This window comes from Larimichthys crocea, unplaced genomic scaffold (assembly GCF_000972845.2).
Source record: "Larimichthys crocea isolate SSNF unplaced genomic scaffold, L_crocea_2.0 scaffold83, whole genome shotgun sequence".
Classification (NCBI taxonomy): Eukaryota; Metazoa; Chordata; class Actinopteri; family Sciaenidae; genus Larimichthys; species Larimichthys crocea.
This window is the reverse complement of record NW_020860930.1, coordinates 53,437-77,933: the sequence shown is the minus strand read 5'-3', so window position 1 is coordinate 77,933 and position 24,497 is coordinate 53,437. Positions and strand designations below refer to the sequence as shown.

General features: G+C 44.7%; 1 protein-coding gene across 4 annotated transcripts; it reads right to left on the bottom strand.

Moving 5' to 3' along the window:
- map2k6 (mitogen-activated protein kinase kinase 6) lies at window positions 1-24,452 on the bottom strand. Of its 4 annotated transcripts, none has more exons than XM_019269020.2 (12): window positions 24,348-24,452; window positions 14,878-14,941; window positions 14,007-14,055; window positions 13,420-13,533; window positions 13,049-13,168; window positions 12,520-12,636; window positions 12,341-12,392; window positions 11,771-11,898; window positions 11,361-11,438; window positions 9,088-9,227; window positions 7,272-7,317; window positions 1-7,078 (listed from the first exon to the last, which is right to left on the bottom strand). In XM_019269020.2, exons 4-12 carry the CDS (start codon window positions 13,456-13,458, stop codon window positions 7,001-7,003), a joined length of 798 nt encoding a protein of 265 aa, XP_019124565.1. In that variant the 5' UTR covers window positions 13,459-13,533; window positions 14,007-14,055; window positions 14,878-14,941; window positions 24,348-24,452; the 3' UTR covers window positions 1-7,000. The 4 variants fall into 4 exon arrangements, with proteins under 4 accessions (XP_019124565.1, XP_019124562.1, XP_027132888.1 ...); XM_019269017.2 differs by having other exon boundaries at window positions 24,047-24,411; XM_027277087.1 differs by lacking the exon at window positions 24,348-24,452 and adding an exon at window positions 23,878-24,030.
- Window positions 24,453-24,497: the final 45 nt, after the last annotated feature.

Here is a 24,497-nt window from a genome sequence, read left to right as displayed (position 1 = left end):
TAAAAATACCTCTTTTTTATTGAATTTCCATCATTACAATTGCACATAATCAGTTTGAGCAATCTAAAATATTTATAGAAATTCATTGAGCTCTAAATGAACAGTCATCAGTCTTTAGCAGAGGCTTTAGAGATGTGTAAATATACTGAGAACTTCACTTCCCATGGGGCAAGGAGATGTAGCCGTCGTAACCCTCCCCGAACCCACCCAACAGCAACGAAAGACCCTCGTCCACGTACAGTAGCATCTCTGGGTATTCTACTGAAAAGAAACAGCCCGGCGCTGCCCTGACACAAACCCCGACCCCGAATAAAAGAACACAACACCACATACAGCTGTGTGTACCAGCAGTTTACCACCTGCAACAGAGAGACACAAAGCTCCACGGTTCACAAGTCATGTCGTAGTATTCGGCCTCGAGAACGCTCGAGGCAGAAGAAGAAGTGTTGTGCGATGGATGGTGAAAAAAAAACGAAGCGTTCAAGAAACCTCAGCACGGCTCACCCACAAACAGATTTACACTTGATACAATCTGTAAAGGGCCGGAAGCGTTATGCACGGGCTGTTTGATGGTTTTGATTCATCTGCTGACACATTTTTTAAGGATGAGGAAGAAGGTGAGGAAATTTCCTCTGATTCAAATCTGTGTACGAGCTTCCAACACAAAAATAAAAGAAGCGTCTTGTTCCAGTAAGCGCCGCTCGCCTACTGGATGTTACAGACGCATCATCCAGAAATACGTGCCTGTTGTTGGGTGCTCAAATAAACTCAGAGGTTAAGAGGGGACTCGTGATGGGATGTGACAATAATCGTCCGCTAAGGACAGTTTCCATTCGGACGTCCTGCCCATGTTAACCCCCACAGACAGAGGTTTACTCAGCAGGTGAACACGAGCCAGAAATAAACTCGGACGGGAATTCCCACATCCCGCAGGCAGACGTTATGAGCGCTCACACAGAAAACACAAAGCCTGACATGTAGGAGACAAAAAGAAAACTCGATGCAGGATGATGACCGCTTTTTCTGCGCGAGCGATGTGACTCCAGACAAGCGGGATCACACACACACACACACACACACACACACACACACACACACACACACACACGGGAAAATACCATGTGATGAGTGATTGGACTCGACTCTTTTCTTATTACAGCCTATTGAAAAATGAGTGAGCACAAGTGTAAGTGCTGTCTGCTGAGGAGCAGCGAGGAGTTCGAAGGTTCTGAGCAGATTTAAATCAAAGATTTAGACTGAACACAAACATAAGATCATTTTTAATAGGTGGATACTGTAAATTCTCAAATAATAGCCAGAGCGCAGCAGTCATGTGTCAGGTTGTACAGACTACCATAAAAATATAATCTACATGCATGTTTTGGTCATATACTTGTCTGCAGTTCTTATAGATAAATAGATAATAATAATAATAATAATAATAATAATAATAATAATAATAATGCACTTCTCCAAAGGTTCATACAGTTCATATTTTATTTCTTTGTTCTTTTGAAGCTGCTTTTCATTTTTCTTTATCTCCTCTGTGTATTGCATTGCGGGAGAATACTGTCCAGCAAACTGCACTCAAAATTAAGATTAATTAATTTTAATCACTTGAGTTTCTACAAAAAGGTTGCATTGCCAAACCAGGAGTTAGTAAATTAACTGAATTATTCTGATTAGTAAATGAATGTACTTCAAAAGGCTGCATATTAAATTAAAGAGAGTAAATTAAATATCAAAGCAAAAATATTATTTTAAAAAATGTTTTATAGGTGTGTCGTTTAGCTCAGTCGGCCCAGGGTTCGAATCCGACCCGCATGTCATTCCCCGCCTCAATCCCACATTCCTGTCTCTGTCAAATAAAGCCCAAAATAATATCTTTAAAAAATGTTTTCTATCATCTTTTTGTGTAGTGTTCAGAAATGAATCAACACTTTCAGGTTAAAGGTATCCTGTTGACTTTTTGTCCACTTGTGGCACTGTCGAGCAGTATTTTTTTACAAACTGGGTTCATGTTCTGTTTGTATCTTGTGTACATGCATGAGTACACGTGTGCGTAAAAACAGGGCGACACAACAGACCCCGAAGGTTTCACAATATTTCACTGAGCAGCAGTTGGTGGCGCTGACATGCCGAGAGGCCGAGAAACGTGCCAGCAAGAAGACGGAGAGCTGCTGGACATAAATGTATGCAAATCCTATGAGGCAGAACTTCCAGCAAATGTTTCACAATAAAAGCTGAAGTGAGAAGCTAAGAGGCTAAACAAAAGAATTTAAATATCTTTAAAATAACAAATAAAAATATTTTTAGCTACTATCTGAGAATTTACAGTGTTGAGATTTCATTTAAAAACAACTCAGAACCCCATAATTCCAAGCTCTCCCAAAGAAGCCAGAAACACCTCGCTGCAGCTGAAACAGTGTCCACGTAGACCGCAACCGCTCATGGTAAAAATGGGTTTTCTTACAGTAACACACCGACAATGTGACTATGTGCTATGGCTCCTCAGTAACAGTGCAAAACATCACAGCAACATGCAGTGTGTCCCCGAGAGGACCTGAAGGACAAAAACAGTGTTTACGTGTTCACCACACAAATGCATCATCAGGCACTTAAAAGACCAACGAATACTACACACACTGATCATGCACGTGAGGATGAATGAAAGGGGAGCGTCCCATTATTTCCCACAGAGCGTATGGACGAGCAGCAGGAGGGCTGCGATCTGTCCCCCTTCTCGAGCCTGGCTCCATGTGAGCCCTCGCCTTTCCGGCTCTTTGGTCACATTCGCTAAATTTGTCAAAAAGATGTTGATTATGTGACGAACAAAGAGGACTCTGACGTGCTGACACTCATCATGAGACACTCGGGGACTCATCAGGCTCTTTTCCAGAAAAAAGAAACCCAACACGACGGGTCGGGACGGACCTGAGACAGGCCACGCTGCACCAAACAGCCTTTTCACTCTGCTGAGGAAAAGTGTGACTTGAATTTGTCTAATTTCATCATGCAATTAAACACTAAGGGCAATTAGAGTTTCTCAAGAATAAATCTCCATCCATTCTGTCTCTCCAGCACAAAAATGTACTAATGAATGAGCCCTTACTGTCATTATGGTGTCAGGCAAACAGTTTTTTTCCTCACCTCACAAAGGAAGAGTTGCACAAAAGGCTAAAAGAGATGAGCGGAGCGGGTAAACATGCGCGTCATCTTCAGTGACCGTGATGGGACGAACTAACGGAGGTGACAGTTTAGTGCTGCAGATAACGAGAGGTGAAGCTTCATGAGTCCGACCCGTGTCTGTTAGGAACACTTGAGAGACAGCAAAGCTGAAGGCTGTGGGACCTGAGCCCAGCAGGGAGAAGATTATGGTGTGAAGGGTGACAGGAAAGTTGCCAGTCAGGAAACTCCCCAGTGAATGCGATTAAAGGACAGAGCAGTCTGTACTGGACTTTAAGAAAAACAAATGTTAATGAGTGTCCTGAACCTTGGAGAGTACAGCCTGCAGTTTGTTAAAGGCCCAATCTGTGAACAGTTTATGTTTAACTCTGTTTACTGTGAACATTCTCATGCAGGTCATAGTTCCCATTGAAGGTTATCGTGGGCAACTGGACTTGCTTAGTTTCTTTAAGTCTCGCCTTTCTTCCAAGAGGCTCGTTCAGCTCTGACTGACTGATGGAGAGCCCCTCTGTCTACGATAACCTACAACCATTCACTATGTGCAGCATTTTTATTTGGATATAGTATCTTTGAAAGTCTCCTGATGGGAAGCCTGGGTCTATTTGCCTGATATACCAACTGTGCATGACCTGCTCAGCACCGAACTGATGAAAAACTGGTAAATATTGGATTCATACTCATCGAAACATGATCCAGAATCAACGCTCACGCTCTGCACGTGTAAACAGGCAAACACGACACTTCATAATATGTCGGTGACGTGTTCAGAGCGTGTTCTGCTGCCCCCATGTGGCCAAAACAAACCTAAAAATCGGTTAACGCAGCTGCAAATGTTGCTGCTCTTTAGTGTTTTTAATGCAACTTTAGGCTGCCGTGATAAAACGACACAAACCATTGTGATGAATCTGAACATAAAGGATTTGTTACACCATGTTTCAGCTCATCTATTCATACAGACAGCTTATTTTACATGCTCATATTCATCTCATTCTCAATTATTAGTGCTGTCAAAGTTCTACATAGTGGTAGCGTCCAGTGGGCGGTAAAAAGTTAAATAGGAGTCATTCAGGAGCTTCAGCAGATTCTTCGATATCACAGATTGAGCCTTTAAGCAACAATCAAACAACTTCTGCACAGCTAAAGCGACGAGAACGCAACGAGAACGGACTGAAGACAAAACACAAAAAACATCAAGTGAGCAGCAACCAAACATCTACAGGCGAGAAGATGATGCAAATGTTCTCCAACCGTGACGACACCCTGCCATCCTGCCACATGCAGTATTTCAAGTTTCCCATTTTGTCATTAGAGTAGTACTTGCATAACAACTAAAAGACGTCAGCTGAGCTCGGCGTAGGCGGCCGGACACTCTCTGCCAATCAGAAATCACCGTGAGGGAAAAAAAGCCAAGAAGGCGAGAACAAAGATGTAGAATACAAACACTGACAGTCTGCAGCTCCATCCACCACGAGAAACAAACGAGTGTGAAGAGGGAGGAAGCTGATCTGACGGGAGAGGCAGAGATCCCTGCTTCATCCTTAGTACAACACAATATTTTCCTTGCTATAGAGAGGCACATAGAAGGCTGCAAGTCACCGTTCAAAAGCAGGAGAACGCGACAGAAACAAACACAAGAAAGGTCTCGAGTCGGTCGGTCAAGTCTTCAGAGGGAAAACAGCAGTTAGAATAAATAAGAAAAAACTGCAGTAAATATGTCTGGGGAACAAAACCTGGATCTAAATAATAACATAATTCATATAATATTATCAATAATAATAGAAATAATAATATCCAGTTCTTTTCATGGTGAACATGGAGTGGAGAGGGTTGTGATTGGCTCAGTACAGACAACAAGGAGAATATGGGCAATCTTCTCCCACAACTGACCACAATGTCAACACACACTCACTTAATGTGTGTGTGTGTGTGTGTGTGTGTGTGTGTGTGTGTGTGTGTCGAGTAGGGCTGCATGTTTGATCAGATTGAAATTTGCGGATGTGCGGCCGCTTTGCTTTCAGACGTCGATGGTTGACATGTCGTACGAACTGTTTCAATCGTTCCCTCGTCTGACAACACGTCACTCCCAAGTCAACAAATATGGCGTCTTTGACCCCGCTAGCATCAGTTCAGCACGTGCAGAGCTCGTAAAGATGGAACTGAATAAAGTTAAACTCGCAGTTTGGTGAGCTGTAGACACAAACCCACTTGGTTAGGTTTATGCAAAGGTCGTGGATTTGGGTTAAAGTAATCTAAGCTACAAAGAAGCCAACAAGATACAAACAGTGGTCTCCAGAGTGAAAGTGGGTTTGTCTGACCAGTCTTCCTTCATATGTGGACTTCCTCGCTCCTTACACTGCGTCACCTGACTTCAAACATGCATGAGAAATGATGCTACAGGGGCACCGAGCTGCCACGGTTGAAGACTTGGCCTCTGTGAACATGGTTCACATAAAACAAAGCTCCTGACAGACACGTCTTTATTATTGTTAGAACAGAGGAATTAATTCATCTAACCAAAGTTTACTATCTGAAACAAAAATTAACGGAAAAGCCACAAACCACCGAGAGGCGTTGTTGTGATTCCGATGAAAAGTTCTGCTCCTGAACCGTCTGATCGGGCCGCAACACAGCGAGAGAAACAACCACGGACAAACAGAAGCAAATAAATAAGAAGTCAGCCCCGAGGAAATGAAACTTCACAAACATTTGAAAAAGAAGCCACAAGTTCTTTAGACAGGAACTGATTCAGGTTGAAACACAATGAAAACATGCATGTGCTGTGCAAGCAGTGTTTGGACGAAATACATACTGCATCGAGAAAATAAAACGCTACCAAGGCCCCGAAAACGCCGCCGCCGCCTGGCCACAGAAGACATAAATAATTCATCACTATAACGGACGAGCTCTCGCAGGCACGACGAGGCTGCAGAGGAAACATTTCACTCACAAGAATCGCGACAAAACTCTGAGCGCAAAAATTCATCCAAAATTGTGCAGCCCTACAAACACACACACACACACACACACACATATCATGCATCAGCTCACACACATACAAACACACTTAACACACTCACAGGCAGCCAGAGCCCAAAAAAACAAAACACACACATGTAGTAGACCTCTGCTGTAATCAAGGGAAAGCAGTTGAAGTGCAGTACCTATTTCTGACCTCTAGGAGGGTTAGGCCTTGAAGTGTACATCTGCAGGTCTTCAACTATCAGACTCGTCACGTCCAGAGATATATTCTGTACATGCAGTCAATGAATAAACCGATGCAACACTTGCTTTGAGTATACAAACATTTAGATTATACATGGATAGCATTATAGCATTCATCTTTTTTTTATATAATCTGAACCTCTTCTCACTTCTTTCAGCAAAAAGAGAAAAAAAAAAAATTCACCATTATGACGCTTCGGCTGCACACGCGCTCGACCTGCTGACTAATGTTTGAGAAGTAGGCGGTGCACAGGTCCAACCAAAGGGAGGTTTTTTTTTTTTGTTTGTTTTTGTTTTTTGCATACACGACATCTTAAATTATTCCAGATTATGTGTGAGGCGCACCCCCAGACCACCACCAGCACCTCTCACATGTCCGGTAACGTACAGAGGACATGCAGGTCCGGTTCCGCCTCTCAGCTTCTCCTCTGGACTCTGGAGGCAGGGTGAGAGTACGGCGAGGCAGGGGGGAGTCCTGCAGGGATGAGGGGCTGCGATTGGTGCTTTTTTTGTTTGTTTGTTTGTTGTATTTCTTTTTTTTCTTTTCTTTTCTTTTTTTTTAACAGAGCTTCCCTCCCTCCTGTGCGGCGACTCAGTCCCCCAGGATGACCTTCACGAAGCTAGCCACGTCGGTTTCTTTGGCCTCATGGGAGGTGAAGAAGGGATGTTGCTGAGGAGGAGAACGACATTCGTTTAGTCAGAGTGCAGTGAGAACATAATGTGGAATATGACAGCTGAAGCATCACAGGACGTTCAAACAACGGTCTTAGTACGCCCCCCAGTGTCTCACTGAGAGCATTACAAGGCACAGGCAGGTTTTGTTCTAACAACAAGAGGAAGATTTGAAGAAATGCGACACTCACCATGAGTTCAGTGTAAGTCGGCCGCTCTTTGGAAACTTTCTTTAAGCTGCAGAAGCAAAAAGCAACAAAGTGTGAGTGATCCCACAGAACAGCCAGACATGAATGTGAGTCAGAGAAGCATTCATGTGAATAAAACATTCACATCATATGTGTGTGTGTGTGTGTGTGTGTGTGTGTGTGTGTGTGTGTGTGTTTATCTACCGTCCAATCTGTGCAGTTACTCATTTTTGTTCTCAGCAGATCTAATAAATCATTTTTCTTACAAATGAAACCACCAGGGACGGAAACCAAGAACCTGTTTAATCCTCACACTGCAGAATAATGACGCGGCTGGAAAACTAACAATAATCATTTCCAGTAAAATGCTGAAACATTTTTCTGCAGAACACAAGCTGAAGTTCCAGAAATTTGACACTCTACGCACAAATGCCACTCCTGATAGTAAATATCCAGCTATCACATTGGTCATGCTTCGTAATGTTTCTTTGAGGCTTTGACCTTGAGTCCAGACCTCAGCCAGGTGAACGCAGTCACAGTAACGATGTCAACATATACATCAGACAACGCACGGGCCGGTTCGTCCTCTGTGTCTGAGACAGACATGACTGAGTACGAGACCGTCAAAACACGTGAGACCAACATGGACCTCGAGTACTCCAACATTACACGATCTTTAGACAGACACAGATTCACTCACTGATTCTGAGTCTTATATTGTGCTGTCATATTGTATATTGGGACTTTTTTAAACAAACTTTATTAAATAATAATGAAGTGAAATATTCTTTAACATCATATCGGCTGATACAGATATATGGACTCTTCTGTCCTCCAGATGTGATCAGATATGTCGATGTGACGTGTAGCTCACAACAATGTCGACCAACATTTATTTAACCGAGCTGACGGGACGTTAAATCTACCACGAGACGAAGACTGAATGTGTGGAAGTGAATGTCAGGTCAGTGGAAAACAAAAAGCAGCACCAGGAAATGAAATCTGATACAAAGGAACTCTCAGTCTCAGGAATCTGGATCAAAACACACCAACAGACGACGAGCGATCAACTGTTCACTTAGGACGATAACAGTGAGCACGTTACATCTCCTGTATGTCTGTGCGTGCTGAGAGCTGCCGTCTTCCTGACACTTTATGAGGATCTGAGTGAAATCTGAGCGGCCTTTATCACAGGAAAGATGCTTTGTGTCTCAAATGATTCTTGGACAGACGTCACACAGCGATCTGATCCAGTGTGAGTGTGAACGAGGTCACGTACTGCGAGCTGAGCTGAAGGAATAAGACAGATTATGATTTGATCGACAGACATTTAAAAAGGAGCAGTCTGCAGCATCTGACAGTTTAGTTGATGTCTGTAAATATAAAAGTCTCATTCTAAAGTAACAAAAACATAAAGATTCTTATTGTCAGATTATTAAACAGAAATGAAAACATAGTTATTAATATTAAAATCTGACACACTGGACCTTTAATCGCTACAATTAGGCCACAAAAAGTACAATGATGTACTAATATCATAAGGGCTACTACACATGTACTAAAACACAATGAAGTGTATTTGACTGTAGTACTTAGAGATGCTATTATTTCCTAAATACAGTTTATTCTAACTTAATTTTCAACTTAAAGTCACTTTCGTTTCACATAAATGATATTCACAAAGTTATTTACAGTTATCTAAGAAGTGGATTTAAACTTGTCCAAGCGTACAGCGACTCTGCTGACCCACTGAAGGCCCGAACAGATCAGCCTTCAGTGGGTCACCGCGTGGAGTAAAAGAACCGGGACACAAACGTACCACAGAGAGGTGAAGTCCACAAACTCAGGGGAGAACTGGTCCGCAGGAAGCTGGGGCGAAGGTTCTTCCACCACCTGCTTCAGCTGCTGGAAGGGCGTGCCCCACGAGTCGTACGGGAAGCGCAGGATGGCGAGCTCGATCTGACCCACGGGGAGAGGGGAAAAAAAAAAAGGAGGTCACTCGCTGAGAATATGAAGTGTACGAGCAGAGGGCGTCTGCTTCTTCATCACTTCTGTGCAGACTTACAACCCGCTGTGCTTCAGGGCTGCATGAACTCTGGATCTAGTTTCTCCATCCGATCACCACAGACTGACTGCTGAGGACTGAAAACAGTCAATGCTGAACTGACTGTTTAAAATACATGAATGAATTATTGTTTTCTGTCTGTTATTTCTGTGTAACAGACCAGACAATAACAGACCGGACAACAACAGACCAGACAACAACAGACCAGACAATAACAGACCGGACGATAACAGACCAGACAACAACAGACCAGACAATAACAGACCTGACGATAACAGACCGGACGATAACAGACCGGACGATAACAGACCGGACAATAACAGACCTGACAACAACAGACCGGACAACAACAGACCTGACAATAACAGACCGGACAACAACAGACCGGACAACAACAGACCGGACGATAACAGACCAGACGATAACAGACCTGACAATAACAGACCGGACAATAACAGACCGGACAATAACAGACCGGACAATAACAGACCGGACAATAACAGACCGGACAATAACAGACCGGACAACAACAGACCGGACAACAACAGACCGGACAACAACAGACCGGACAATAACAGACCGGACGATAACAGACCGGACAATAACAGACCGGACGATAACAGACCGGACGATAACAGACCTGACAATAACAGACCTGACAATAACAGACCGGACAATAACAGACCGGACAATAACAGACCGGACAACAACAGACCGGACAACAACAGACCGGACAATAACAGACCGGACAACAACAGACCGGACAACAACAGACCGGACAACAACAGACCGGACAACAACAGACCGGACGACAACAGACCGGACAACAACAGACCAGACAATAACAGACCAGACAATAACAGACCAGACAATAACAGACCAGACAATAACAGACCAGACAATAACAGACCAGACAATAACAGACCAGACAACAACAGACCTGACAACAACAGACCTGACGATAACAGACCTGACGATAACAGACCAGACGATAACAGACCGGACGATAACAGACCGTTGCTATGGATGCAGTTCTTCATATAGACTCAGACACAATAAAATCATTTTTAAATCAATAACTTGTCACAAAATAATGATCAGCTGTGTAATGAGTTGGACACTGTAATAAATTCAGTCGTGGTGAAGGTGAAGCGAGGTTGGGTTTTATTTCTCAGTAACGACCGGCTCGCTGTTCGTTACATGACCGGGCATTCGACTTCAATCAAAGCCAGCGTGCAACCAGTGAATGTCTCGTGAATCTGAGGATCACTGTTGTTCTTTGGCTCGTGACTGAAGCAAATCCAGCAGTTACTAACTTTGTTATGTTTTCATTAACATTTATAGTTTTCATTAATATGCAGATGTCCGTCCACCATTCTGCCTGAGGTTTCTCCAACAGGTGCTTACTCATTACAAAGAGCACAGCCTAAAGCTGTTCTATAAGGACTGTAATACTGTGTATATATTTACATGTATACACAGTAAACCTGCTCATAACCAGAGTAACGAGTCGGCATGTAAACCCACTCACTAATTATTCACACGTTCTCAGACTTTATCTCAGTACTCATTGTGTCAGCGGCTCTGAGCGGATGTTCAGCTCTCAGCTCACTGATTGCTCGTCCAGTTTTAAAGAGGCGCCGTCTCTCCACTCAGAATTTATAATAAAACAGTTTCTCAGAAGAAGCTGAACTCTTCTTTAACCTCTGTCTTTCAAAGCCCCTCTCTTCTACACGCTGAACGTTCAGCGCTCTGATTAGCATCCAGATTAGACTCGTCTGAGGTCAAAGGACGAGCCGGGTTCAGGTGACGGGAGACTGTCGTAGATTTCTGAATCCCTGAAGCCAAAATATTCTCTGGACTGAGCTGGAAATCAGAAAGCTATGAACAACTCATAATGAGACGTCTAGACACTGCTCTGAGAGCGCCCCAGGTTCCTTTTTTCATGATGAATCATTCCCAACCTTCATACGTTTGTTTCTCTGCAGTGATGAACAATGAAAAGTGAGATGAAGAGATTCATTTACCATCGTGATTCCTAAACTCCAGATGTCAGATTTCACGTTGTAGCCTTTCTGGTTCGTCTCGGGGTTGATCCTCTCCGGCTGCGGGACAGAAGGTCACATGATGTCACTAATGGCGGTCATCGGTCATCCTAAACTTCTTGTACACACACACACACACACACACACACCCTAAAAGCCAGTGTGGATGATAACAAGAGACGACCCTGCTCACCCAAACACTGACGAGCCGAGGCCGCGTCATAAAAAGTACTGTTTAGAAGATGATGTGTGAATCGGACTGCTGCTCCGAGCTGAGACTGATTATTCAGAGCAAACATCTTTATGAAGTGAAACAGATCGTCTCTGGTTGTAGATCCGTGACGGCGTTTCACACCTCACACACAAACAACAATAACGCCACACACACTCACCGCCATGTAAGGTTTGCAGCCGGCGTCCATGGTCTTAGCCACAGAGTCGACCAGGTAGCCGCTGATGCCAAAGTCGCACATCTTGACCTGGCCCTGAGTGTTGATCAGCACGTTGGAGGGCTTCACATCTACGGCGGGACAGAGACGACACGGCAGACTCTTAAGGTCAGAGACCAAATATAAGAGGATTCTCATATATGTTATTCTGTCTCCACTGATGCAACACTCTGCTGTTAGTCACCCGTGAACACAAACACAGTGATAAAACACCTGAAAACGTCACTTTGACAGAAATAGACGCAGACTTGACGTCACAGATTATGACTCACGCCACACAGACCCGTGGCCGTCTGAGCGCTCGGACATTCAGATTTATGAAACACGGCAGCGTTTGTGACTCCAAGTTAATGAGCTCAAACAGTGGCGTGCTCCTTTAAGTGGAGCTGGATGGAGGAGGAGGATGAAAGAAAGAGGAAGAATGGAGGAAGGAGCAGCTCCGAGCAGCCGAGTGATGATGCATCACAGAAGTGGATATTGACACTGTCTCTGAGAGGTTTAATGGGCTCTTACCTCTGTGTATGACTTGCAGATTGCTGTGCAGATGCTCCAAAGCTTTTACTATCTGTAATAACAAAGCCCATTAATAAGCAAATGAGAGTTACATAACAGAGATCTGTCGTTAAGCCAACATCACAGGAAGTCTGTCATTTTTAATCGTTCACATCAAGTGTTTCTGTGTGTGAACCCACTGAGACGGCGATCTTTCCCAGGATGTCCTCGGGGATGCTCATGCCTTTCTCGATCACCTGCTTGTAGAACTTGTCGAGGGAGGTGTCCATCAGCTCCATGCAGATCCAGACGTCGCCCTGGCAACAGACAAGTGGAGTTTGGAAAGAGATCAGGAAGAAATGGCAACAAACAAACGAAAAAAAAAAGCACCAGGACGCGTTCCAGACGGACGGGAAGCCAGCGCGCTTAGTCACGGCGAGGAAATCCTGAAATCTGCAGGAAGTGATCTGCATCCGAAAATCTTCAGAGCTGTCTGACTTTAATGTCAATAATGATGAAACGCTGTCAGACATCAGCTGAGAAGCAGCATTAATACTGACAGATATGAAAAACTAACTGCAGTGCAGGAAAAATAAAACTTATTTAGACACACCAATGAAAACAGAGTTTTTAATATTAGATTTTCTGTCATACTCTGCAAACAGCCTCCTGAATCTGACACACTTTAGAGAACTATCATTGCATCGCGTCTGCACATCAGCGTGTTACCTCTCTGAACAACGCTCCGTAGAAGGTGACGGTGTAGAAACAGTCCACCGTCCTCATGGAGATGTCCAGGTCCATGAGCAGCCTCTTCTGCTCCTGAGTGTTCACTGTGGCACGAATCCGCTGAGGGAGCACGGCGGGAAAGAGAACATGTGATCATCTTCAGGAAGTTTTTCGACACAAACTTAGTTTTACAAAATATCGCAATAACGCAGAGAAGAGTGTGAGCATGTGCAGTGAGCTTTTTCTTCTCTGGTGGTCATAACTCAACGTGATGAACAGTTTTCAGACGTGTCAGCTTTAGTGTCGACGAGACGCCAAAATATTAATTTTCAAAATGATCTGCGTGCTTGGAGACGATGCCGTGCACTCACCTTCACAGCCATGATCAGGCCGCTGGGCACGTGCCTCATCTTGTCCACCACGCCGTACGCTCCTCGGCCGAGCTCGCAGATCTGCTCCAGGTCATCGGCCTTCACCTCGAAATTCTGAAAAAACGAGATGAGGTCAAACATGGACGGAGCTGTGAGGACTCGACTACAGAACACGGAAACACCACGTCACGGACAGAAAACTTTTCTGCAGGATTCAAGCAAAAATAAATAAAAATCTTCACTTTGACTTTGGGCCAACTCGAGCAGAGAAAAATCAGAAACCTCTGCCAACGGAAAATTCCACTTATTTGATGAGTTTAAAATAAATATTTTTCCTGCCTGATGGGCAATAAAAAGCATTCCAGTCTCCCCACAATCAGAAGTGTTCAATTCGGCTGTAATGTTCAGCGGGGCGTTCTTTATGAAGCCGGCCTCTGTGCTGAGAGAGAGCGAGGACTGAACTCGACCAAAAATACACAGCGAGGAGAGCGAGGAGTTACGTAAGAGTCCGAAGTGAGAGAAGAAGAAACAGAAAGCTTGAATGGGATTCGAGGAAAGATGAAAGTAAACATGAGGAAGAAAATTACCTTTTCTCCGATGGTTACACAAGCTTTCGAATCCAAATCTCTGGGGGGTCTGACACACACACACACACACACACACACACACACACACACACACACACACACACACAGAAAATAAATACAAACATTACAACTTCATTTTATCTATTTAAACTTGTTTCATGTTTATATTAAATACAAATAAATAAAAATACAGAAAATACTAGAAAGACCTTCAGATAGACTCTAAAGGTCTTTCTAGTATTTTCTGGAGCTTTCGAGCACATCTCATGGCCTTCATCAGCAGCTCCTCTTTATGAGCATCGTCAGCGGACCTCGAGTCCAAGTTACAAAGTGATTTCAAAAGAAATAAAATCAAGAAAATAAATTAAATAAACAATCGTTAAAATGTGAAAAAAAAACAAAATGACCAAGTAAAAAAATAAAAAAAGTAAAAAAATCTAAATTAAAGCATAATGGTGAATACAAGCAAAGACAGATTTACAGTGTGTGTGTGTGTGTGTGTGTGTGTGTGTGTGTGTGTGTGTGTGATAGTTTAAAGTCTGACGTTGGCCTCAAACCAAAACGCCTCTTCTGCTGCTGCTGCAGGTTTGTCAATGAAGATGATTCACTTTAAGAACATTTAGTTTCTCTGCTGCAGTTTCACAGTCGAGAACCGAACACACAGATTATTCTTTTAGTTTGAAGCTGCAAGTAACAGACTCACATTCAAGTTGAACACGAGCTGAATTCTCCATCCCACAAACATGAAACATGAAACATGAAACATGACTGTGCTCTACATCTGAATGTTGACATCAGCATCATTGACTTGGTTTGAAATAAAAAGACGGATGTGACGATCAATCAGAAACCTTTGTGATGGTGAACTTACACTGCGGCGGGAGGAGGCTGCTCAAACACCTCCTTGGAGAGCTTGAGCACCGGCTTCTTCTTACCTGGAAACACAGAACACAGAACATCATGAGCACGGAGGGAAAACCTCCGAGGCTGAACGTCGTTTAAATATAGGAGTCAGCTGTTTTAACGTCTCTGGTCAAGTTTGGAATCAGATTTGTTCATATTTGCATGAATGTGGTGAAAAAAAAAAAACTTTTTCAGATTTTCTTTGTCATTGATTCATCGTTTCATCACAGGGAGAGAAAAATGCTCATCACGTCTCCAGAGTCTCTTCAAACCAAACTGAAATTCAGATTCAAATCAAATCAGATCAGATTTTATTTGTACAGCCCAAAGTCACAAAGTCCATTTTCCTCTGAGGCTTTACAATCTGTACAGGGAGTGACACCCTCTGTCCTTAGACCCTCGGTTCCAGTGAGGAAAAACTTGCCCACAAAAACCAAAAACAGGGAAAAAAGGTGGAAGAAACCTCAGGAAGAGCCACAGAGGAGGGATCCCTCTCCCAGGACGGACAGACGTGCAATGGATGTCACGTGTACAGAACAAATCAACACAAACATATTGTACAATGATAGAATGATTACAGTAGCAGATTATTTTTATAATTCAAATTGTGACTAGTTTGTTTTCTGTTGGCTAATCGATTCATTTACTGCAGCTCTAAAACTGATCAGGGTCAGGGTCTGAGATTTACGACACGTGGATCCTCTAAACCATCAAACCAGCTCGACTGCACGGCTGGAACATGAAAAACTTCCTCCAGCGTGTTGCAGATGAATAATCTCAGCTCTGCTTTAACCCTCAGTGTGACTCAGCTGCTCAGACTTCATCCTTTTACCGTCTCTCCATTCAGCAGCAGTGTGCAGTCTGTAAACCTGAGCACCAACATTCAGCTGTGTTTCTCCCAAACACTGACCAGAGAACAGCCGCGGGGCACTTCAACACTCCCACTGATGCAAAATGACTCAAACTTCCTGCGGCCATCAGTCTAAACAAAGAGCGACTACAGAGTCCTTCAAATGTATCACATCCAGTCTACAGCTGCTTTTTACATTTCCTGTTGATATAGCAACCGCAGCAGCAGCAGCAGCAGCAGCAGCTCCATCTGAGATTTGACACTTACGGTTGGATGCAGTAAGTGACTCCAGATCCTAACTGAATGAAACAGGCGCCGAGAGCAAGAAGAAGAAGAGGAAGAGGAAGAGGAGGAAGAGGAGGAGGAGGAGGTCTGGCAGCCCAGGTGTGCTCGCTCCATCTGGAGGTGCAGCACTGAATGTGGTGCCTTGTTAACGAGGCGTCACGGGTCTCTGAGGGTGGGATCAGGCTCAGACCTCCTCAGACCAGCTCAATCTGGTCACAGGTTGTGCAAGTAAACCTGGACGCTGGTAGGAGAAGCAGCCATGTTGGATCTGCCTCTGATGCATTGTTTATTTTTCCTCTGCATGGTGTGTGTGTGTGTGTGTGTGTGTGTGTGTGTGTGTGTGTGACGTTTAAAAGGTAATATTTAAAGTCACCCCACTGCACATGCCCTGTGACGTCACGACATGCTATTAAAAGCAGAACTGAAGGTGTGTCTCTTCAGACGTGGAGCGGCGCCAGAGGAATAACTGGAATTTCTCACATCGCTTCCTCGTGAGAAAACACAAACACATGGAGCCGTGTAAAAGATCGAAAAACTGTCCTGAAGGCACATGACTCAAACACACATACACACACACACACACACACACACACACAGTCCAGTGTGTCCTGGTTTGTTCAAACAGTGCAGGGTGTGACACTGCTGTGCTATGCGGCCCTCCACCGGCGGGCCTCTTGCTGCCTGCCTCCTGGTCTCGGCTTTCCAAAGCAGCTTTGTTGCACTAAAATGTCAGTGCGAGCCCCTCCTACATGCATTTACACAGACAACAATAGTAACTGGAAACCAGCACTCTGCGAGCAGGTCCATAACAACACACACTGAAAACTAGAGAACACCTGCAGCACGTCTGCACAGCGCGCTACCTTAACACGAGACAGAGTTTCTGTGACAGAGAAGCTGATTGGCTGATGGAGACTTTTAAATGCATCTGCAAATGTTAAATATGCCACAAAGTTAAAGCAACATTTAGTCTCTTTCTCTGTGACCTCCTGCTGATCCACACTGACCTGTGATCAGCTGAACGGTGTCTCTGTCATTCGTACGTCTGTTCTCACTCTATGTAACTTTGGGCTCCGGGTCGGGAGAAGTACGTAACGCTTCACGGCACTAAGTCACACAGCAGCAACTATTTCACTGATTCTGGTGAAACTGGATCATATTTTATGGAGGAAATGTTTTCTGGTTTTCCCTCTGATGTCCTCCGGCTGCTCCGCCTCAACTCTCTGTGATTTACAGAGTTTATGATGGACAGTGAAGTAAACTGCTGACAGCTGTAGCTGCTGTTAGCTCATGTTAGCTCAGTCTGTTAGCTGACGTGTTGATGTTCGGCTGCAGGGAGGAGGAGGTTTTCCACGAATGACAGAGACACGGTTCACCTGATCACAGGTCAGTGTGGCATCAACCAGCATAAAATGTGATCCACAATCCACAATCCAAACTGCACGATTGAAAAAAGCCACAAAACTCTTCAGCAGAAGTACGTACGAGGTTCCATCTGAGGACAAAGGATCAATAAATACTTTCATGTGCATTAACCAGAACTCTGTCAGATGATTGACCTCAAACCACATCAGAACAAAAGCTTCACTGTGAGATGACAATGAAGCGACAGCATCCATTCTCCTTCACTGATCAGGAGACACCATGAGACGCAGCGAGCTCCTCATGCACAAAGCATTTTACTTAATACACACAGACGACACATCGTCAGGAACACTGTGCATGTAAAGTGCAGTAAGTCATAAGGTGCTGGTGTCGTGCACGGTGAGGTGGTGCACGCCATCCAGGAGCCACGCATGCAAATCAAAGTGACATGTCGCCCAGCGCTGCATGACACGTCTGAACCAACAGTGTCTGCACCGCTCCAAAACCTGCTGCTGCTGCTGCTGCTGACCGAGGAGAGACGAGAGGAGTAAAGAGAGGTGTAAGAAAGAAGGAGGAGGAGGAGGAGGAGGAGGAGGAGGAGGAGGAGGTGGAAGAGGAGGTGGAGGGGGGTCGGAGGGCCGCTGGATTATGTAATCCACAGAGGCTGGCAGGAAGAAGCATGTGCTGTGCTTTGTGTCGTGATACAAAAGCAACGATGGGAAAATATTCAGCAGCTGTGATTTTCATCATCGATTCATCAGTTCAAGCTTCATTAGATCATTATTATTATTATTATTAATAACAACTAAGTCTGACAGTAAACTGAACGTGTTCAGGATTTGGAGCCGTTCATAATGAAAATGATCGTTAGCTGCAGCTCAGCAGTAACAAGAAAACTAATAAACAATGCTCAATTAGAACGAAACGATCCAAAATGAATTAGTATGAAAAGTTTCTACTTTCATTACTGTATAAACAGCTGATAATATGAATTATTACGGCATATGTTGTGTCACAGGTCTATGCTCTTTAGAATAATATGAAAGACTCGACAGTTCCCACCATGAGCAAACATGTGGCGACTTCCTCTTAGGACGCAGAAACCTCGAGCAGAACCGGATCATGGAGGGCGACCATCTGCTTCTGTAGAAACCAGCAGCATGTTTCTACAGCAGCTCAGAATTAAACACCGGCTGAAGACTGAAGACTGAAGACTGTGTCACACTTTCCACGGCCACTGTAGTTCCTGCTTTCAGCTTGGAAAGCAGGAACTGCCCCACTTGGTGGCACTAAATCCTGCAGACTGTTAAATGTTGGAGCTCACTGCTTCTCAGATAAACTGTGGCACATAAACATTCACTATTAAAATACTACAAAATAACAGATGATATAATTATATTTAACGGATTTTGTTTCAATATCAGCCTGCACGCAGCATGTGCAAACATCCACGATGAGTTACGAGACGAAATGATAAACAGGTTTGGAAATCTTATGAAGAGAAGTGCAGATTCAGTCTGTCATGGTGTGAGCTGTGCATCATCTTCATGTGAGCATCAGAAGTACTCGAGTACTCGTGCTGTACTTTCAGTAAGTACTTAGTTACCTTCCACCAAGCTGACCAGGAAACATGGTGAGCAGTCTGATGTGGCGCATGTTGCATAACTCAAATACACAATTCCTTCCTTTATTCTTGCTGAGCTCAGCATCCAGCCTGCATACTGTGGCGGGCAGTGTGGGTTAATTAAAAGCAGCAGTACATATCATTCCCGGTGATTTGCAGCACATGAGCTCAAGTATGCAGCGAGATGCCAGAGTGAGGCCACAGGAGATGGGTGTCTGTGCTCCCAGTTTCTGCCACACCCGACAGGAGCATGCGATCAGCCTCGTCATGCACGCGTGTCCGTCCGTTCGTGAGCAGCGAAAGGGGAAAAAAAAAAATGCTGACAGGAAGGTTTGCAGGGTGGAGACGGAGACAGCGTGCATGCAGGAAGCCTCGGCGTGGGAGGGCAGGTGACGGCCGGCCGGCGTGGGAATGAGCCCCCTGATCACGGGGATAGGCGGCGAGCTGCTGCTCACCCACACATGCACTCTGACTGGAATTCCAACAATCCCAAGAGTTCCTCAATGGAATTCCACAGAGCCAGAGGAAGACAGATCAATCACAGACGGTGGGAGGCAGCGAACCACAAACATGTGTCACAAGGAAGGACGGGAGAGAGAGGAGAGGAGAGGAGAGGAGAGGAGAGGAGAGGAGGAGACGAGGGCTGGAAGCAGAGAGAGATTTGAAAATAACTCCAGCCGGACTCCTCGGGCTGCTTGGCCCCCTCCGACCGCTCTGGCAGGTTGTGAGATACTCTACACTTCCAAAGACGGCAGCTCCTTTAGGTTACAGCTGTTGGAAGCTCCTTTGGGAAGCATGTCATCACCGGCTCACGCTACACTTCCTGTGAACTCAAATGGAGTGATACTCGCAGAAAGCGGAGAACGTCGGCCTCAGGTCGCCTCAGAACAAGATAACAGATCTTTACAGGCTCTTCTTGCATCGGTCAGTTTAGTCCAGGTCATTTCGTGCCGTACTCTGACGGGTTGAGTCGAAGCAGCAGACCAAAGACGTGCCAGCGAAAATCTAAAACAACCCGAACACACACGATCCAAATGTTAACCCAGGGTTTCCTGCCAGCATCGCCAAGTCCTTGCTCATGGTTGGAATCGCTGAGACATAATATTCTAAACAGTTCAGTGTCACGGGATAACTTCAGTTAGAATTTGGTACTACATAAATAAAACCGACCAACATTACGTGATTATTAGGACTTGTTTCATGAGGTAAACTGTAGGTGGCGCCAATTCTCCCGACAAGATGACGTCATTAAAAGCCAGCTGATCAGGGTTAGCTACGTCACAACTTATTCAGAAAAAAGTTACAAGTTAAAAAAAAAAAACTCAAGAAAGCAGAAAAACATTTTGTTTCCGCTGATGGAAACACGTTAATGTGAAGTTTAAAGCGTGTCTGCCAACAAAAACATGAAAATCAAGAAGAGGCAAACTATCGTTTACGACCAGGCAACATTTTCTGTCACTTCTCTGCAAAAGTTGCAACATCCAACCGACCGACTCTATCAGACGTAGTAAACATTCACAAAAGCCTTTCAACGCGGCTCCAGCCTGAATACCACAGCATGAACAGACAGGCTGTAATGCACAAGGTTCATTTATTACAGGATCCTCCAAAGAGAGGCCTCCAACTGCAAAACACTGAGTCACTGACAGCCTGTAACTGATCTGAGAACAGACGTAAACTCACATATGAGACCACGAGGCTCCGTGCATGTCGTGCAGACAAACCACAGTTATGTTTCTGATTTGATTTAATAATGTTTATCAATGTTTCTGACAGCTGATTGGACAAATCAAACTCAACTTTGGGGTCTTTTCTTCATTTTCTGACTTTTTGCAATTTAAATAATTAATCAAAAATGTGCCAAGACGTTCATCAGTTATGCAAATCTTCTTTAGTTGCAGCTCTGTCACATACAGGACCTAAAATCTTCCACACACCCATTACCAAACATCAGATACCAATTTGCTGAAATTCTTTTTCTTTCCAATCACTGCTGAGGCGCTAATTGGAGCCGGTGATGAGTTGTTTTATTCAACACGAGCAGAAAAAAAAAAAAAAAAAGCAAACAGGTGTAAAAACTGCTGACTGTTGTGTAATGTCAGCGCGAGGAGCCGCTTCTGATTGCTGCCATGAAATTTAGAACAGTTTGAAAAATGGAATCCAGAGAGAAGAGCTGCCAGTGCAGCCACTTTCCTAAAGCACCACCCGAGCATGGAGCCAAATGTTTGGCAATGACGAGCAATGTGTGTCAGTGAATGATGAACGATGTTTCCCTGCACAGTGAGCTTCAATCTTTAGATCGACCTCAAATAAGTGACTTATTATTTTATTATTAGCATCAGGATACTATGCTGCCTGCACACAGGAACAGGAATTATTTCAAATGTCCTAAATATTGTTGCTAATTCTTGCCATCAGAGAAGTTGTTGCAGTCAGAATGCATGCATGCTTACTCAGTCAACCCCCCCACCCTCCACCCTCTGAAAAGAGAAGTACAGTTAGTGGATCATCTGAACAATGCCGTGAACAATTCTACTGTTATTGCAGCAAAAAAAAAAAAGAGACACTATAGGCCTGGAACCGGACCAACAATTGGCCCGTCGAAACAGCAAATTTAGTATCTGTGCAGCTGAAAAACGCAGCCTCCATTTGCATGACAAACAGGACGTCTGTGCAGGGGCCGAGGCTGCAGGGGGGGGGGCCCGAGCTCGGAGGGCTGCTGTCAAAGTGCCATCGGCCGAGCACGCTACAACACCGAGCGCAGCACGTAGCACAATGATGACACACATGCATCTGTGTAAAATGATATGAGGACAGAAGGAAAGCAGTGGCTCAGCCTGGTGTGATTTAAATAAAACCGGGACGTGATGCTCATTTCATCTGCACATTTCTTCTCCTTCAGTAGTCGTCAGTCACAAACCGTGTTGTGTTGCAAACAGTTCACACAAACAGTCTGCCTGGTTTTATTTGGTACCAAACAAAATGTGATATCAAAAACTGTCGAGTGAGTTGGTGTCGAATGACGAGTCGGGTTTCTAACGATGTTTAATTATTCTTCGATCAGATTTCATTACAGATTATTTTATTGAGGCCAAACTCTTTTTAGCTGCTTGTGTTTACACAGAATGGAATATTAAAGAGGTCAGAACACATTTACATTTTCATTTGTTTTGCACAGATACTTTCTTTAAATGTATCTTTGCTGTTGTTTTTTTCGTCACTTGGGGGCAGTGCAGCACGCTGTAGGAACAGCACTGACATATTATGTGTTAAACAGACGCTGAGCAGCAGCAGCAACTCCTGAGAAACATATCTGTCTCTTTAGCTGTTCACTGTTTCACTTTCTGCTCCGGCTGGTCGCTAACTGTGTCAGCCGAGGACGCTGAAACAAAAACTATGAGCTGAAAGACACTAAAACGCTCCGCAGAGCAGTGAAGGCACCACGAGAGAACCTCAAGAACATCAACGTGGTCGAGTCGACAACAAATCACAATCGACTGTTATCAGCCTGAATCACAGCTCGAGCTAACCAAGCCAATAATTCTAACTGTGTTCAAAATATTTCAGTCAGACAACAAAGAAAAAACGTCCATCACAAAACTGAAACACTGATTTACGATGCATGACATAAAACTGAAAGCAGCAGCACGTCGGCACACGGCACAAGCTGCAGTAACAAACCTGATTCTGCTGTTTTACTTAAATGACTTCCAAACTGTTTTCACCTCATCGATTCATCGCACGGCTGCGAAAACCTGACGACTGTTCGACTGTTGTTCGACCAACGGTCTTAAAAAGAAAACGATCTAATTAACAATCAACACGAGCAGCAAGCTGGAACACAGAGAGCGTTTGACTTCATCGACGCTTCGATCAGTTGCAGATCATCGATCGATCAATGCTGCGTGCTCCAGCATCGTGTTTTCACAGCAGAGTCACTCTGCGGCCTGGAGCCGGCTGCCATTTTGTTCTCGTTTGTTAAAACTACAAAAAGTTTAGAGGAAAAACTCGGAGTGAGTAATCGACCGATCGATTAATCGATGGCTCCTCTGAGCACTATGAGTGTGTGTGTGTGTGTGTGTGTGGGTCACTTCCTGACGCACGACGTCGATGAATGAAACAGAAAGAGACGTCAGGAAAGTCCCAAACACTCATTCATGTCCAAATGATGAAAATGAGTGTGTGTGTGTGTGTGTGTGTGTGTGTGTGTGTGTGTGCATGTTGTGCAATGATCCAGCCTCACTTTGGACTTCTTGGAAAACACAGTAAGGGGAGGAAGAAAAAAAAAAAAGCTGCTTTCACTGCAGCTGTTTAGTTTTTTCCTCTGCAAAGCTGCAGATGAACTTAAAGAGCCTGCAGGACGGGTGGAGGAGGAGGTGGTGTTGGTGCTGCTGCTTCAAGTCGGGGTCAAAGTGTGACATGTAGCTTTTAAATGCATGCTGAGGAAAAAAACAGCTGAACATCAGTGCACACAGTCACCCAGGGGTTTGACACATGTCCAGCAGCAGCTGACAGAATGAGACGTTCAGGAGCCTGTTCCTGAACTCACCACCACTTAAATGCTCACAACTAAAAATCTATTCTTAGCTCATGAGCAGAACTCTGCTTTCCAATAACCCTGACAGCTGCAGGTTACACCTTCAAATTAAAAAAATAATATGGGGAGCCGCGCACGCGACATGGCTTTCATTATTTACCTTTGAGAGCACCGTGCACGCGCCGTGCACGCGCCGTGCAGACTTTATTGTACAGAGTTGCAGCGTCCTCGTCTATCTCGTGACTGTTAAAGGCGCCTGCGCCGCTAATAGCGTCAATATGAGTGAGTGCATAACGCGCCGTCTTACCAGGAACTGTGCAAAGGGGAAGATCTTCAAACAGGAAATGCAACTGACCCTTCATAACCATCCAACTTTAAAATGCACCGGCCGTGCTCAGGCTGCAGCCGTGCATGTTGCACGGCGTGCAGCAGTGATTGCACGTCGGTGGTTGTGCACGGATCGGTGATATTCTTACCTCCCTTTGGCTGAGACATTTCCCCTTTGCTTTGATGAGGGGGAGGGGAAGCACAAAAGACTTTGCCTTCTCTCTCACTCCCTCCCTCCATCGCCCTCTCTCAGGAGCTTCGAGCGGCTCGCTTTGCAACAAAAGATGCAAAAAATACGAGCCTCGATCTTCATGCACTTGGAGCCTTTTTGCGTCCGGTGCGTGCGTGTCCGCGCAAACCGCCGCGGTGTGATTGCACGAATCCCGCAGGCGTCGGGAAAAGAGCGAATTTCTGCAAAATGCACTGCAAAGAATTCTCCGCAGCACTTACATGATGGGCCAAGGCTGGCAGCTGAAAGCTCCTAACTTGGATCAGTGTGAGCCCCTGCGAGAGAACGTTCTTCCTGCTTGGAGCGCAGAGGATCCTGGGAGGTGTAGTCACGTCTCAGTACTCGAGTATTACGCAAGTTTGAGGTACTTT